This window comes from Mercenaria mercenaria, chromosome 3 (assembly GCF_021730395.1).
Source record: "Mercenaria mercenaria strain notata chromosome 3, MADL_Memer_1, whole genome shotgun sequence".
NCBI classification, from domain to species: Eukaryota; Metazoa; Mollusca; class Bivalvia; order Venerida; family Veneridae; genus Mercenaria; species Mercenaria mercenaria.
Window position 1 is genome coordinate 100,129,890 of NC_069363.1, and position 16,712 is coordinate 100,146,601.

Consider the following 16,712-nt stretch of genomic DNA (forward strand, 5'->3'; position numbering starts at 1 on the left):
ATGTGTAATCAAATGAAAATGAATATCATCTCAAAGCTTACAACACTATCTAATGAGTGTTTTATTACATGACACAAATACTAAGAATAACGGTGCTTGTCTTTTAGTTAATTACACAAAAGAAACCAGGCTATCAACAACTGACTATTTATCAGGCATAATATACACTTACTGACCAGCAAGCCAGTCAGTAAATGTTTTATTGCATGATATCAGAAATATTTATTTTTTTAATTTCATTCGTCAAGTTTTGACTTTATCCTTGCAATCACACATAATCTTGGAGAAGTAGCAGATTGTACGTTAAACTATAATTAAAAAAAAAAACAACGGAAATTAAACAGACACAGTTTTTACAAAATGTCATCTATGCTCATACAAAAATGTAGCAAAAGTATTTCATTAATGTTGCACTTTGATGTTTATTTCCAGATTCATTTGTGACACACAATTTTACAACAATTTCTTGCGAATAACCAAGGAGAATATAACGAAAATAAAAGTATAATTACACATCAATAACGCCCCGCGTAACGTAAGAAGATTTACGACATTTTTACTTTTACCAGAGCTACTTTCGATTCTTTGTGCTCACGTCCATGCCAAAAGGTTGAGATGTCATAGTACTTTGGTACTTCTTGATACCATCTAGGAAAATGTTTGAATATCAAAGTCATTTAGTATTCAATTACTTTCAAAGGTAGCGTTTTTCTACATCCGTCTATCATATGTACTTAGTTTGATATAAAATGTCAGTGAAATTTTATGCCTAACTGTTATTTAAGTGTCAAAACGTTATTATGCGCGGATGATACTGTGACATTTTCCAGCAGTAGACAGTAGTGTCGCCTGCCCAACGCGGGAAATGTCAGGAGCAACAAGTTCAAAGGGATTATGGACTCCATCATTCAGGCGATTACTGCAATCAGCATATCAAAAAATACGTGAAGCTATGTATCATAATCATGTTGTTGCGAACAATGAAGTAATTCATGTTTAACATTTGAGAAACGATCTATAAGAGAAGTACATTTGAGAATATAAAATGGATAGAAAATTAAAGGTATATATATTTGTAGAAATATAATCTGTTTTCTATTAAATGTTATTTAACAGATCCGCATTGTCCCATCTTAGTTTAAATATGTTACAGCAAACGAATGCATTTTTATAATGATTTCTGTTTGTGAAATCGATTCGAAAACCAGCACAGTCTTGTCAAAACATATTTCGCTTAAATAAGCTTCTTCAGCAGACATACGTTTTTTCTTAAATATAAACATTAAGTAACAAGGAAATGACATCGAAGTCGATTTTTTATCAGGCTTGTATTCAGTACATTTATTTCCTCTTTATATATGCAAAATACCGTGAAAACAAATACAATCTTACGCTAATGGGAAAATCCTCTAGCAAAGTATTATCTTAATTAAAAGTTAATTAAGGAAAATGATAAACGAGACGTCGCATATGATCAAAAATTCTAACATGACCCTATTTATTTAACAAAGAAGACTTAAACTGTGTGCTATCATGCAATGTTTTCACTGTAAAATGTATGTCACAGATATGACGTCAAAGGATTGAGGGTTTTTGGACAGATAACTAGTTTTAACACCCAACTGGTTTTCATGCTGGTGCCGCAATGTCTTCCTTTTGTGTTTGTGTGTTTGTTTTGGTCTGTTTTACCTTTTATATAGATTCTGTTCTTTTGCGTATACCATGGTATATGTTCAGTATGTACGAATCTATACACACGCTTCTGTAGTGTGTAGTTAAAAAGTGACGCGAACGAAATATGGTTGTTCCTTTTTTACACTCGCATATGATATGCAATTGATAGCTGAGAGGCAGTGTCCCACTGTGTTCCCTTAATATTTGTTTTGGCCTAGTTGTCTATTATATTATGTTCTACATTGTCTATGTATTTTGCATATATCTGTTTTACACCAAAGACAAAAATTCAACAGGAAAAATCCAAACTGAATATTCTTTTCCATCGTATGAATATTCATTGCAAAGTAGTTTATATATACAGTTGTGTTTCTTTTCATAAGTTTGTACACATGCAATTTAATATTGCAGAAGTCGTTGCCACTCTTTAGATAAACTTTAAATCAATGTCACTAGAACTCAGTAGAACCCCAGTTCAAAAGTCATAAAATTAGTATTCGGTGATGAAGAACACAAAAATGAAATTACGAGGTCTGAAATATGAATACAAAATGTATAATTTATTTAGATCTAATGAACAATAAAAAGAATAAATATTCTTTAAAATTCAAAATGGCATGGGACATTATATATAAGCACTTTTCATTGCATAATCATGTTGAGGAATTCAGTCAATGAATGTTATAAATTACAAATAAACTCCGTCAGCAGGGCTACCGTTTTTCAAAGTATAAGTAAACTTAACTGCAAGAGTCCAAATAGCAGCCTTACCAAACCAAAACCCGTTAGCAGTGTTTGTATGACATTGTAAATGAAATTACATCGAAATAACAAAGCGAAAAATTACAAAGGAGCACAGCGGGCACCGCCTTGGAACGGTCCGTGGTAAATCACCACGGGAGCGTTTTGTAGACTCTTTTGTGACATGGTGTATCACATCCTGCTTTTTATAAATTTTCTATTTACAAACTTCGTTATGTTCTTGATAACATTATAAAATAACCCGACTATTTGAGACACAAACACCGCAGTCTCCCCAAACGAAACCCACAGCACGCAGAAGTGCACACTTCTAAACACGCACGCACGCACGCACGCACACACACACAGAAAGCAAACACACGAGGACAAGACAAACTAACAAACACAGTGGGCGACTAACTAGGCATACAAATTTAACTAAGGTTCAATAAATTGTGCAACGTGATGGCTTTGATTTAGAAAAGTACCGCCTGAGTGTCAAGTGGTCGGTAAATGTTGAACTCTGCAAACAAACGATTTGAGTACCTGAGCTGAAGGTGACAAAGTACATCATATCAGTCAACAAGGTACATGAAAATATTTGATCTGTTTGTCTTTCTATAAATAAAACAGTCGGTTACCTAGAAGGAAGTAATCAAGGATTTTAAAGCAGTTTACGTGCAGCTGCAAGCCGCCGAAGTTAAATTACATATCAGTTTCTGTTTTATTATTTGAATATGTTACTATCACCGCACGATAACGCATGATATTGAATCAATTAATACCACGCTGTACTTGATGTACCCAAACATTGTTGTTTTTATTGTGAAATTCTGAATTTAACAAAGACGATTTTTTTTTATGAAACCGTCACTGAAACTGTATGAGATATCGCCGGTTCATATTAATGTCTGTATTGCAGAGTCGTGTTTGATAAATTCAAAAAGAGGTCAATAAGTCATTTTTACAAGATAAATACAGACTTAAAATAATTCAAACACTCAAGTTGTAACTTAGTTTCATTAACTAAGTACGAAGTCGTATTAAGTATGTAGCGCGAAGTATTTTGTCAGTTATCATAACTGCTGTAAAGTCTTAAGAAAATACAAAACTTCCTTTTTTTCTGCAGATGGTATTGTAACACTGTTTATCTTTACAGTCTTTGTTACATAGTTATCAGTATTTGTAATATTCCACCTTTCAATATAATCTAATGTCTAATATTCAATGGACTAATTATATTCTCTTACGGGTAAGATCCAATTTCATTGAAATAAAGAAAAATAAACCCAGTGAAGAAACATTTTCATATATTAAGTAGATACGAGGAAATTTATATGATCTTTGCAGGAAGTAGTTGAATAAAACGTATCTATTTTAGGACGATAATTTTAATGACGATTTTATCAAAAAGGATATACTTTTATAGATCAGGTTTAGATATCATTTGGTTATGATAGTTCAAGCGTATATATCTAGCATATCTGGTCTAGCTATTTTTTATTGCGACTTGATCATATAGTAATCAGTTTGAAATAGTTTTTGTTGTAGATGTAATTGCATTAAACTTTTAAACTAACTGCGACTGAAAGTAACAAGCGATATTGTTATTTATTTCTGATACAAATCTTTTTTTTCACTTTTTTTTCGAAATGACTCCACCTATTTATCTAAAAAAACAAATACAAACTACATGGTTTTGCAGTTTTTTTATAAAAGAGTTTTTATGTAAGACCGTCAATTATGTTGTTTTTTTTTCGCAGTTAACTGAAGATTCCATGCAAATGGAAGCTTGACTAATCCAAGCGTTAGTTTTTAACTTCTACACTCGAAGTAAGGAATATTGCAACTGGAAAGGACATTTCGTTGAAGAAACGGTTATCGATTGTCTGAATCAAGCGTATAAATTCAACCCAGGCTTAATGTTTGCTTGGTGAGGATGGGGTTCCGACTTGCAACTAAACACTTAATAGCAATTTCAATAATTTTTAACGGTACATAATATGACACCAGTACTGTTTTTTTTTCAGGAAGCGGACTCGTGAATGGTTCAAATAAGTTTTAAGCTTTCATCACAATTGAGCTAAAACAAATTAGTATAAACTAAGTGAATCTTAGTTTTTCTTCTTTTGTTTTATAATGGTAGGGGTTTTAAGATCATAAGCAGCGTGGTAATTTGTAAACTATTGTTTAAGACAAGCACATAACTAGCTGGTGGACAAGCTTAATTAGAAAATGATTTTAATACAGAAGGCAGAATAGATAGAACAATAGGTTATCGTCTCTATAAATTTAAATTTATTTGGCTTACCTACGGAAAAATAAAAGTCTCGCTAGCAGCCACAACTTTTACATTTTTTTTTATATCTACTCCGACTGGCCTAATAAAGTTTGATTTATGAGCCAGTAAAATGTGTGCGTGAATTCTTACATAGATAAAGTTCTTGCTACTTTGAGAATGTTTTCCAATAACTGTTATATATATGTTATAAAATATGAATTAATGCTGTCATAAAGTAGGTATGACCATCAGAAAATAACATTATCATTAAAAGGGCAGTATATATATCATTATTTAGAATTTAAACAATTACTAGCAAAAATATCAGTAAAACATAAGTGTATGCACTAAAAAGTACAATCTCGCCTGGAAAATTCGAGTGGTACTCATGATTGCTGGGTCACGTGGTACTGCATGAGCTTATCCTTGATCGGTGTCATTTTTCCTTAATATAAATTTGCCTTACTTTCACTGGAATCACATTGCAAGTCTTTTATTAATATCGTGATATAGTTTCCACATAGAAATAATTGAATAACAGAATTCAATATGGAAACTGTAGTTACCCGGGATATAGTATCAATATATGGTGTCTCGTTTCGAGTTTTAACCGAATGATTTTATATCGGTCATAGGGTCGCAGGTTATATTAAGTACGCTCGATACATACTTACTTCACATTTGATCGGTAGTCGGGTCCAAGAAAAGGAGTGTAGAGGCCCCAATTAAATACCAGTTTCAACCGCAACCTCTATGTTACGGGTCAGATGCTTTACCTGTGTGTCACTATGCCTGTCTGGTATCTCATGTATAAGCAGTTGTCACAAAGTACATCGAAATACCTTATTGCATCAAATTTTCTTTGATTTTTCTATTCAGCTCTAATAAATGAGATTTCATCAGCGAAATTCCCTTACTAATTATGCTGAGTTGTGACCGTAATCAATTCTATGTAAGGAAGTTGTTAATTTACTTCGCAGATGTATGTGTGTCTTATAACGATTTACTGTTAATAAGTCGGCCAATTTTATTGGCCCAGCTCTTTACCAGTCTCTGTGCCATCATTGATCGATTTCCGGCGATTATCCGATTCCATCGCAGGTACCAATATTTTGTATGCTGTTGCTATGTTATTGCTATTTCTCCGCGATTTGCGACGCGTTATTGGTAAACATTCCAGATAAGCTTACAAAACCTACTCATTTTTATATTTTAACTAATCTAAAACAAAGTGTTACATAACAGCAAGTCAGCAATGATATGGAAGAACAACAGAACGGAATCATAGAGGATAATAGACAGACGGAATTTTTAAACTGCAATTAACATTTTTTTTACTAAAATTTTTTATTTTCTCATAAGCTCAAAACACCACGGTTGGTTAGAATGTTAACCGGTGTTTCCCATGTCCCGGAACCAGATCTTTGGATTGTATACTGATATTTATGCAGATTGACATGCATACTGCATAAAAATTTCCATTAAGTGCGCATGCGTAAAGATACCGCGTAGTATAGTTTTGGCTACGTGTAATCACTTTACAAACTTAAATAGTTTTTAAAATTTTATTTGTTTTAAATAGATCAGAAAAAAAACACCTTTTCATTTATAAGATGACCTGTTCATCAAATATGTTATGAATTTATTTCAAAAAGAAAATTAATTCAGAAACTACGGAATCTAATACAAAATCTAAATCTTGGTAAAACTTTTAAATTATCATCTATTTTAGTTAGTTATATAAACTACAGTCACGGACGAAAATCGCCTTTATAAAAATTCTAAATTATTTACTCGGTTGAAATAATGTCAAATACTAAGACCTGTATCCTGTAATTTTGTTAGTAATATTTAATTAGTGAATAATTGATTTACTTACTACGTAGAGTGAATAATAACGAATAACATTTGAAATATCGGTAAAGGTACGCGTGACTAGCGGTGTATCCGTCTCGTGTTAAATGAAAAGGAACCGTTTATGTACGTATATAAATAAGAACGTTTTGATTACATTGATTAAACATAAGATCACGGCAAATAGATTTAACCATTATGTCTATTGACTAATAGGACTTTAAGTTGTTTTTCAGTTGTCAATTGACGTGTACATTTTTTTTGACGCACATAATTTAGCATTCATAGCAATATTTCATTCAAGAAGTTAGTTTTAGATAAATACAATACAATTTCATAGGCATTCATATATATTTACAGTGGGTTAAAATAGTGGTTACTTATAGAAGAAGTATTAAATAGTCATTGGACATAAAGAAAACAGCTTCGATGCTTTAATTAACGTTCTTGGAAATATTGCAAGGTAAATATGAACAATATTTTAATGAAAACAGTCAACATCTGTTGATAGAAATTTTATCCAAACGTGCAGAACTATCTTCATTATATATTATAATATACGTACTGCTTTATCATTTGTTGAGTAAATCTTTGTATATTTGAATAATAAAACATTGCACAATAAATACATATGTCAAAATACAAGCAAATGGACCAAGTGAAATTAACTCGCTTGGATGATATTGGCAATATAATGTTAGCGCAATAAAACGGATATAACTGTGAAGCAACACTACTAGCGTATGGTAATCGCGTAGAAATACGTCGTGAAAAGCAATCAGGCATTACCCTGCAGTTACAGTCTATATATTGGCATTATTCCTCACTTTTCTTTTGGATGTTGTTACAGGAGGTTGACGCATGACTTCTGATTTAGTTATTCGGATTGACAAAACGGATTCTTCGGGGAAAATGGGCAAGAGCAAGGAGGTAAATTATCTCTAACTTATCTTTTAAGACTGGTTTATTTTTTATTGTCTACAAAGGAGTAAAGTATCTATTTATGTTCGAAATAGTTTCAGCTTCGTCGTTGTTGTCGTGCCTTGACATATTTGGAATCATTGTCATAGTGTGTGTTTTGTTCTGGGAAATTGGTCAGGTTTGCCTCTACTTTAGGCAACATGAAACCATGTTGCGTGCTTCTGAGAATGATATTGTATATACTTAGTTTAGGACAACATAGGTATTGTTTGTCGTGTCTAAACGACTAACTTTTCAGTGATAATCGTATTATATCTAAACATGTTTTCTTGTATCAATATTCTATAATTAGCTAAATTATAACTTCTTGTTGTTTAATTTTTCATCAATGTCTCAAAGTCCTCACGTATACCTTGTTACAGCTTTAACCAAGGTTACGCTTGTTACACTTGAAATTGGTCGTTTGTCGCTCAGAGTGACTAGCAAGGCTGACTTGACCGGGTCCTGAAACGTTTTTAAAAATGTACCATCATAGATCAGTAGGTATATGTGTTACAGCTAGACGGGGGTACAAAGCCCATTTTCCAGCCACGGACCTGCATCTTGTTGAACAAGGAGTATTCGGAGACTCGTCTTAATGTTGTTCACTTTTTCAGAGAAAGGCAGCTTTACCTACTTAACCATGCTGCTCACTACATGTATCCAGAAACTGGGCGTTATTTTTGCTCACATTTCCCATGCAGTTGTTATATGTTAAGGAGTGATTTCTTTCACTTGAAGTTTTGTCTTCTTAACTTTGCTGCTGGTAAGCTATGCTGATACAGAAGATGCTGCTTGAAGTCTTTTGTTTCTGATTCCAGCAGTGATTTAAAGTGCCTTCATCAATAATTTTCTGTGTGGTTGTGTATGTTTACTGCCGAGTGCATATTTCATATTCCAAAACGCAAAACAATTTGATAAAGTTTTGGACAACAGCTATGATTGTTTGAGTTTTATAGCTTATTGTCCAATTAAGGAACACACTATTTACTGAATAACAAATGCACATGTTACGATTGCCAACGAGTAAACTTTTCAAATAAGTAAGCTAGAATTATAGTGCATTAGATTCACCAGTGATTTATAATATATCTTGTAGGTGCTTGCCCTACTCACGCTCTGTGAAATAAAAACAATTTGAACAGATAGTGATACATGTATATGGTGTGACGTTTTTAACTTTAAAAATGAACTGGAATAATTTCTTAAACCTAGGATTTGTTTTCTTAAATCTAGAATTTGTAAAGGAAACAACTGGTCGTAATTGTTTATCTCGTGTGTTCTTATTAGGTCAATTGTGACAATTTAATTTTCTATATGGTAACAGAATGACAACCAAATTATCTTGACAACGAGTTCTAGTACGTATTCATTCAGAAAGCGGCTATAAACAGAAGAAAAACGTCGATATCGATTACGTCCGCGTGTCTTTAAATAACGTGAAACACCCTCGCACATTTAAGCGGTTGTTTTCTCATCTGTCCTAATTATAGGAAGACAAGATCGATGCCTGGATCTCAGCAGATCTTACAGAAATCGATACATTTTTCTCTTACAAGCTTATTATAGGCAGCCATGCCTCCCCCAATTTTCTTTAGCAATATTGGGAAAAATTCTGACCGTTTGACGAAGAAGATCGATAGGAACCAGTTTACATGTCATGTTATCGGCCATTAGTTTGTATATATCTCTGATACAGCCAGCTTTTATTGGTTAATGAAATACGAATTGGGAGACTAATGACGTCATAGTCTATTTTAGATTTATTGTCCTTCTATAATTGCACATTTATATACGATGAAAGATAATACGTTAAATTATAGACGTTTTAAGGTTTTGATTGTTAAGTAACGATTTTCGGAAAGGTTGTCTTGTTTTCTTGTCACAAACTAGAAACAGGCACCATTCACGGGGTTTGTTTTTGTGCAAACCATTTAGCACTTCCTGCTGACTTGCACTAATTCGTATTGAGTATTGTCGGGTTGGCAATGTTAAAAACTTGATTAAAATATGTACGCATACTCTTAACTTTTGAGGTCATGTACTGTCACCAAGTGCACAGTGTGTATGTATGTTTGTACAGGAAAATTGCCGAGTGTGGTCTAAAACGCCCATAAAATCCAAAGAAAACGCATAATACGTCAGTATTTCCCAAAGAAAAAGCCAAAGTGTTAATTTATAAACGTATGGTAATCGGAGTATAATGTGAGGTATATGCTATCGTGCCTTCGCACTTGATACGCGAAGCGCGGAATGAGGAAGTACAATATAGATTTTAGTTTAGTTTTAATCATATTTTATTGCAGTTATCACACAAGACATGATAGTAAATGCATATCAAGACATGAATAAACAGATACATAATTATATATATAACAGCAAACTAACAGATCAACGCATATAATACTACATTACATCAAAATACATTCGGTAACTTTGCAATAGTGTGATAGTACAAAAGGGTTGGACCACAAGTTTTACGATCATTAGAAATCGGTCCGTACAATAGAGTATTGCAGAAGTACGAAGCATTTATATAAGGAGCACGCGCAGGCCGTAACAGAATATCATATCATTATAAATACAGACAGGGTCACAATATTTATTTGGAAAAGCATAGAGCAAGGGTTGTAAAATCGAGAATCAAAAGAGTATTATTCAATTAATCTTATTATATGAGTATGATTAAAACTCAATTCTTTCTTTTTATTTAAACGAATTTTTTAATGCGTGACTGACGCTCTGATAGTCACTTTTGTCCACTTCGGTCTTATTCTAAACGTACAGAGTTTGTTTGATCTGTCTAAGCGACTATTTATGTCATTTAGAATACAGCTTTCTCATGATAACGTTTTAGTAATTTATTAGGTACAATATTAAGACTGAAATAGATGGAGGACACGCAATCATCGTCTAATTGGAATCTCGTTTTGGTATACAACTCTCCCATTTTATGTAACCTGTACTTTTATCTCAACATTATAGACTGTACTTTTACCGGGACATTTTAGGTATTCTATCAATAATTAATTAGATCCAGCTAATAACGCCAACTTCTGGTCTAGGCACATACCATGCACGAGCCACTATTCTGTTTCTGAACTGATATATAAATTATTTAAGTTTTGCGGCTATGTAAATTTTCTAGAAGTCTAACATAATGGTATAGGATAAGGAAATGTTGAGGGACATTGAACAAAGACACATAGTTATCCATCACACGAAATCGCGGCAAAAGACATCGACCAAAGACTGAGTTTCTCCATCTGAAATCATTGTGAAGGAAATTGACCAAAGACATTAAAGTGATTCTCCTCATGGAATCGAGATCACGGACTTTGACCAAAGACATTATAGTTATTCTCCCCATGGAATCGTGATCAGGGACATTTTCCAAAGACATTTTAGTGTTTCTCTCCATGGAATCGTGATAAGGGATTTTGACCAGAGACATAATAGTGATTTTCCCCATGGAATCGTGATAAGGGACTTTGACCAGAGACATAATAGTGATTTTCCCCATGGAATCGTGATAAGGGACTTTGACCAAGGGGAGAAGGCGTGATAAGGGACTTTGACCAAAGACATTATAGCAATTCTCACCATGGAATCGTGATAAGGGACTTTGACCAAAGGCGTATAGTGAATCTCCCCAATGGAATTCTGGTAATGGACATTGACAAGAGGTAATAGTGATTCTTCCCATGGAATCGTGATAAGGGACTTTGACCAAAGGCATTACAGTGATTCTCCCCATGGAATCGTGATCAGGGACATTGACCAAAGACATTTTAGTGATTCTCTCCATGGAATCGTGATAAGGGATTTTGACCAGAGACATAATAGTGATTTTCCCCATGGAATCGTGATAAGAAACCTTGACCAAGGGGAGAAGGCGTGATAAGGGACTTTGACTAAAGACATTATAGTGATTCTCACCATGGAATCGTGATAAGGGACTTTGACAAAAGGCGTATAGTGAATCTCCCCAATGGAATTCTGGTAATGGACATTGACAAGAGGTAATAGTGATTCTTCCCATGGAATCATGATAATGGACTTTGACCAAGAGGAGAAGTCGTGATAAGGGACTTTGACCAAAGGCATTACAGTGATTCTCCCCATGGAATCTTCATAATGGACATTGACCAAATACATGCATGTGTAGTGATTCTCCCCCATGGAATCGTGATAAGGGACATTGACCAAAGACATTATCATGATTTTCCCCAAGGAATCGTAATTAGGACATTTGCCAAAGATTTAATAGATTTTCGTACCATGGAATCTTTATAAGGGAAATTGACCAAAGACTTTGAAGTGATCCTCCCCATTGAATCGTGATATGGAGCACTTAGCGACTCTCCCTGTGGAACCGTGATAAGTGACATTGGCCAAAGCATATTGGGATGCTTCCCAAAGAATCAAGATACGGGACATTGACCAAAGACAAATAATGATACTTCCCATGGAATAATGATAAGGTACATTGACCAAAGACATATAGTGATTCAAGGTTCCACCTATAATCATTGTAGAGGACATTTAATAAGACATTGAATTCTCTTGCCAAGATATATTTTTAGGGATAAAATAATGGGACAGTACAAGAAAAAGTGGATAAGGAATACATTGTCTTCAACAATGTGAGCAATTAAAGCTTTTGTATCAAGCAAGATTTCAGTCAACCATTTTGGTTGATATTTTGCAATTTAGTGGTTCTTTAGTACCGCTAATTGTATCTTATGGTGCGAGATAGGTCTGTCGCAATAAAACTCAACATATAAGTGTTTCTAAGCATCATTAAGTGTCCATCAGAAATTATTGCTTCTCTTTTAACTAACTAATGCAGAAAAAGTACACAGATTATGATTTTTTTGTCAGTACGACTAATGTAGGAGTCGGGGAATAAAACATGTCTGGGTAATTTTATCTTACTTTCCTGTTTATTGCAACTATATCCGATTCAAGAGTGCACATATTACACAGTCTGCAATACTAATGGGTAAAAGTAGCGGAGATTTTGACTGATATTTCAGTGTGCAACAAAATTGCACCCCACTCGCGAACAATAAAGATATCATTCCAGGACCACCAACATGTCTAATGTTAAACAATGGAAAAGCCCACACTCTATAAAATAGTAAAAAAACAACAACCTAAGCTTCCTCCTGATGCAGTTATAGAACTATACGCCAACTTGTTTCATTTTTCAATCAATCAAACTGTCCTACCCTCCCACGACATCCTGATACAAAAGATTGGAATGTATTTTAGCTAACTTGACATGGTCTTTCCTGGAACAATCTCTAATTGAGTATTAGAACTCCAGTCCTGGTTTGTACACGCTTCTCTCTTGTATTCCAGTATTGATTCTACTGTCTTTTGTGTCACATGGGATTTCTATATTGAATAAAGCGCAAATTAAAGGCTGAAACAGTCGATAATAACTAGAATGTATGGTGAATATATCGTACCATTCAAAACAAACATGCCTCAGCACACAAATGGGTTTCTAATATAATCATGTTTTGTATCAGCGCGACGGTAGTGTATTCAAAGATCATTTTAGATTTTAGTTTTCATTCAGATGGATTTTTGTCTGCCGTCACATACAAATCAATAGATTTTTTTTCTTTGCTGCAACACACGGCATACATTTTTTTCCAGCTTTTTGGAATTGTATGGATATGCTATTTGCGTGTTTCTAAATAAGACTGGTATTGTTGGAAAGCGTAGGTCGTGAGTTTGAACACTAATTAGAGTCAAAATCCAACCCTACCCCTCCGCATTATATAGCACTCGTTAAGTACTGTTGTTGTTTTCTCATGAAGTGGTCTAGAGATTGTTTAAATAGACTGGACATTGTATCCCTAGTGACTTATTTTTTTGTTAATAAAATACCATTAAATGGTTTACAAGCGCCAAAGTAACTTCCTGTCAGTCTAATAACAGGGGAGTTCGTTAGAGAACCTCCAGTGCGAGAACCACATCGAAATGGCGATATGTTACCGGTTCCTAGTTCAGGTTTCGGATAAGAAAGCAGTTTTCTCGATTTTGAATCAACTGTACTTATAATGCACTTATGCCTGTTACTGACATAATTTTATATACAGCAAAACATCTTTTACATCCGGCTTTTTATAGACACTTAAAGTTATACAGTGAATATTGCATAAACAGATATATTGAAAGATTATGAAGTATGCAGTATACAGATGAAAAATGTGTCAAAGGATGAAAATTGACACTTATGGGAATAATACATTTATGCGTGGGCAGTGATAATTAGCTTTTAAGGCTCCCGGATATTCGTTGTAAAAATAATTTTTAGAAAAAATCATTTATAGATTTATATAAATATGCAAATCAGATCTACTTTAGTTATACATTAGAGACAAAATTCTCAAACCTGTTTTATTCTTATTAGATAGTGTGTCACAGTGATGCATGACTCCCAACTAGGTATTAAATGATGCAGGGAAGTCAACTAAAATATGAAATATGAAAATTGTATGGTTTCTTAAAGTTTATGGATTTTATTAATAACAATCTCCTTTTGTGAACAGACAGGTGAAACAGTTTATGGAGAGCCCATTAATCTGTCGATGTTCTTATTTTACTCCGCGACTGAACTAATGTCTTTCTAGAGAAGGACATTTTCAGCGTTTGTGTCCTCATAAATGGATACAAGAAAAAACTCATTTTCGTTCATAACTAATTTCAGAAACTACAGTGGATTTTCCATAGAAAGTAATTTTATATTTGCTTAAATCAACGCACTTTATTAAGCTGCTCCACATGCAATCCAACACCGTGATTTTCTGACAACGTGCAGTGTCATGTGACTTGATCTGATATTACCTGACAATTATAATGATATGATTTTCCTTCTATTTTCAGGCGCCCACTAAAGATAGATCGGTGAGGTTACGTGTTATGCCAGAACAGAGCAATGATTACAGGGTTGTGGTTTTTGGCGCAGGGGGTGTCGGAAAGAGCAGTCTCGTTCTCAGATTTGTACGCGGGACGTTCCGTGAATCGTACATACCCACTATAGAAGACACTTACCGTCAAGTGATAAGCTGTAATAAACAGGTGTGTACGCTTCAGATAACAGACACAACCGGAAGTCACCAGTTTCCCGCCATGCAAAGGTTGTCAATTTCCAAAGGACATGCTTTTATTCTTGTTTACTCAATTACGAGTCGACAGTCCCTCGAGGAACTGAAACCAATATTTGAAGAAATAACGGAAATTAAGGGTACTGACATTGAAGGAATTCCAATTATGTTAGTGGGTAATAAATGTGACGAATATAGCCGGGAAGTGGGCACTGCCGAGGGAGCGGCGGTTGCTAAGCGATGGAACTGTGCTCATCTAGAAACGTCCGCTAAAACAAACTATAACGTTAAAGAGCTGTTTCAAGAACTTTTACAGTTAGAGAAACGTCGGACGATGAGTTTACAGTTAGAAACAAAGAAAACGAGATCACAAAAGCGGAAAGAAAAACTGAAGGGGAAGTGTTTAATAATGTGATAATTTAGACACACCTGAAATGGTTAAAGTCAAAGTTTTACGGAAAGGTTGTTTTTACGTTATGCCGACCGGTAATCCTGTTTTCGTCTGAGATAGAGCGTTCTTTAAAGGACTGAAAAGAAAGTGTAAATGTTGCTAAATGTGTGTGACCGGAAATGAGCTACGGCAACTTGTGATGATTTCTCTTACAGGAGTGTTTGTTTTATAATAAAGCATTGCAGAAAATATGGATTATTCGTGTTAGGTAGGCGCCAGTTATTCACCGCTTAATGTACATCTCTAAAGGGCAATCGACGGGAAAATGGTGTAATTGCAATGTTGAAAAATGCGGATACACATTCAGTTAGCTGCTTACTTCCGGTGTAGTTGCTATATTTAACTTTTGTACGTCATTAACTTAGCGATTCAACATTTGTTCAAACAAAGTTCAAATGACTGTCTTTCAAATATATTTGTGCAAGGAATGGAAACGTTTTCACACGTTCATTGTCACACATTTTAAGTGTTTATTGTTAACAAGTACTACATTATGTTTGCAAGTCAGGCTGTTGCAAAGACCGCAGTTAAAATAGTATAATATTGAATATTGTTGTATCATTTATGCTGTAGTCAACACTTATATACATAAATATAACTTATACAATTGTGAATATGAAAAATTGTTACTAATATTCCATTGAAATATAGATTTTTGTTAACGTCTGCGTACAGATGTCCTGTTTTTTCTACAAAATTTTTTTCCTCATGTATACAATTACAATGTGGATAACTTTCAAAACGTACAAAATGCCGGCATCTTATATGTTGTATAAAAAGAGATATATTTGAGTAATTATTGACGTCAATTATTTCGAAACTTGCACATAGCTAATTATGTGATTATTCTGCAAAAATTAAGACGTCTAGACTCACTTAAGTTATTGCAGTAAACTGGTTACATTTATAAGAAAAATGTTGTCTTCCTTTACCACAGAAGAGATTCGTAATACATTAGTTCGTAGATAACATACACAAAAAGAGGATTATAATCTTTTATTGCATACCCTTCTACACAAAAAGTGATATGCGATTCGTTTTTGCAGTAAAAATCACAGGCGCAGAAAAAAATCATATTAACCTTTGTTTTTTGTATTTTAAAAAGCGAGTTACATAGACAACAATAAATGTTGATGCTTTATTGCATTTAACGAGGTTCACACAGGGTATTCGACTTAAGAAATATGTTGTAGCAAAAGAGTGTTTTAATACTATTTATGCACGATGGGTGGTTATACGTCGGGCGTAATAATTTCACGAGGGCGTAGCCCGAGTGAAATTATTTGTACGACGTATTACCACCCAAGTGTATAAATAGTGTTAAAACACGGTTTTGCTATAAATTATTTCGATTCTAAGATGCCCTTAATCTAAAACAGTAGATAAAATATACACGATATAGAAGCGCTCTTTCTTGGTCGCAGCAAAAACTTTGACGTCACCGCACGTTAACATGACGTCATTCTAGCGTAAAAGTGTTTTAACAGAGACAAGCATATTAGAATTTAAGAAATAATTTATAGCAAAAGAGTGTTTTAACATTATTTATGCACGATGGGTGGTTATACGTCGGGCGTAATAATTTCACGAAGGCGTAGCCCTCGTGAAGTTTTATGAGCGACGTATT

General features: G+C 34.1%; 1 protein-coding gene across 6 annotated transcripts in view; it reads left to right on the top strand.

Annotated features, from left to right (window-relative positions):
- Window positions 1-15,753, top strand: part of LOC123523872 (GTP-binding protein Di-Ras2-like) — a 106,564-nt gene extending 90,811 nt beyond the window's left edge. Inside the window, exons 1-4 of one of the 6 annotated variants that reach the window (XM_053539469.1) lie at window positions 785-1,063; window positions 6,911-7,013; window positions 7,401-7,480; window positions 14,414-15,753. In XM_053539469.1, coding sequence (XP_053395444.1) covers window positions 7,412-7,480; window positions 14,414-15,049 — 705 coding nt within the window. In that variant the 5' untranslated portion in view covers window positions 785-1,063; window positions 6,911-7,013; window positions 7,401-7,411 and the 3' untranslated portion in view covers window positions 15,050-15,753. Of the gene's footprint in view, window positions 1-784; window positions 1,064-6,721; window positions 7,014-7,400; window positions 7,481-14,242; window positions 14,264-14,413 lie in introns of those variants that run through there. The other 5 variants (XM_053539471.1, XM_053539468.1, XM_053539470.1 and 2 more) reach the window with 5 other exon arrangements.
- Window positions 15,754-16,712: the final 959 nt, after the last annotated feature.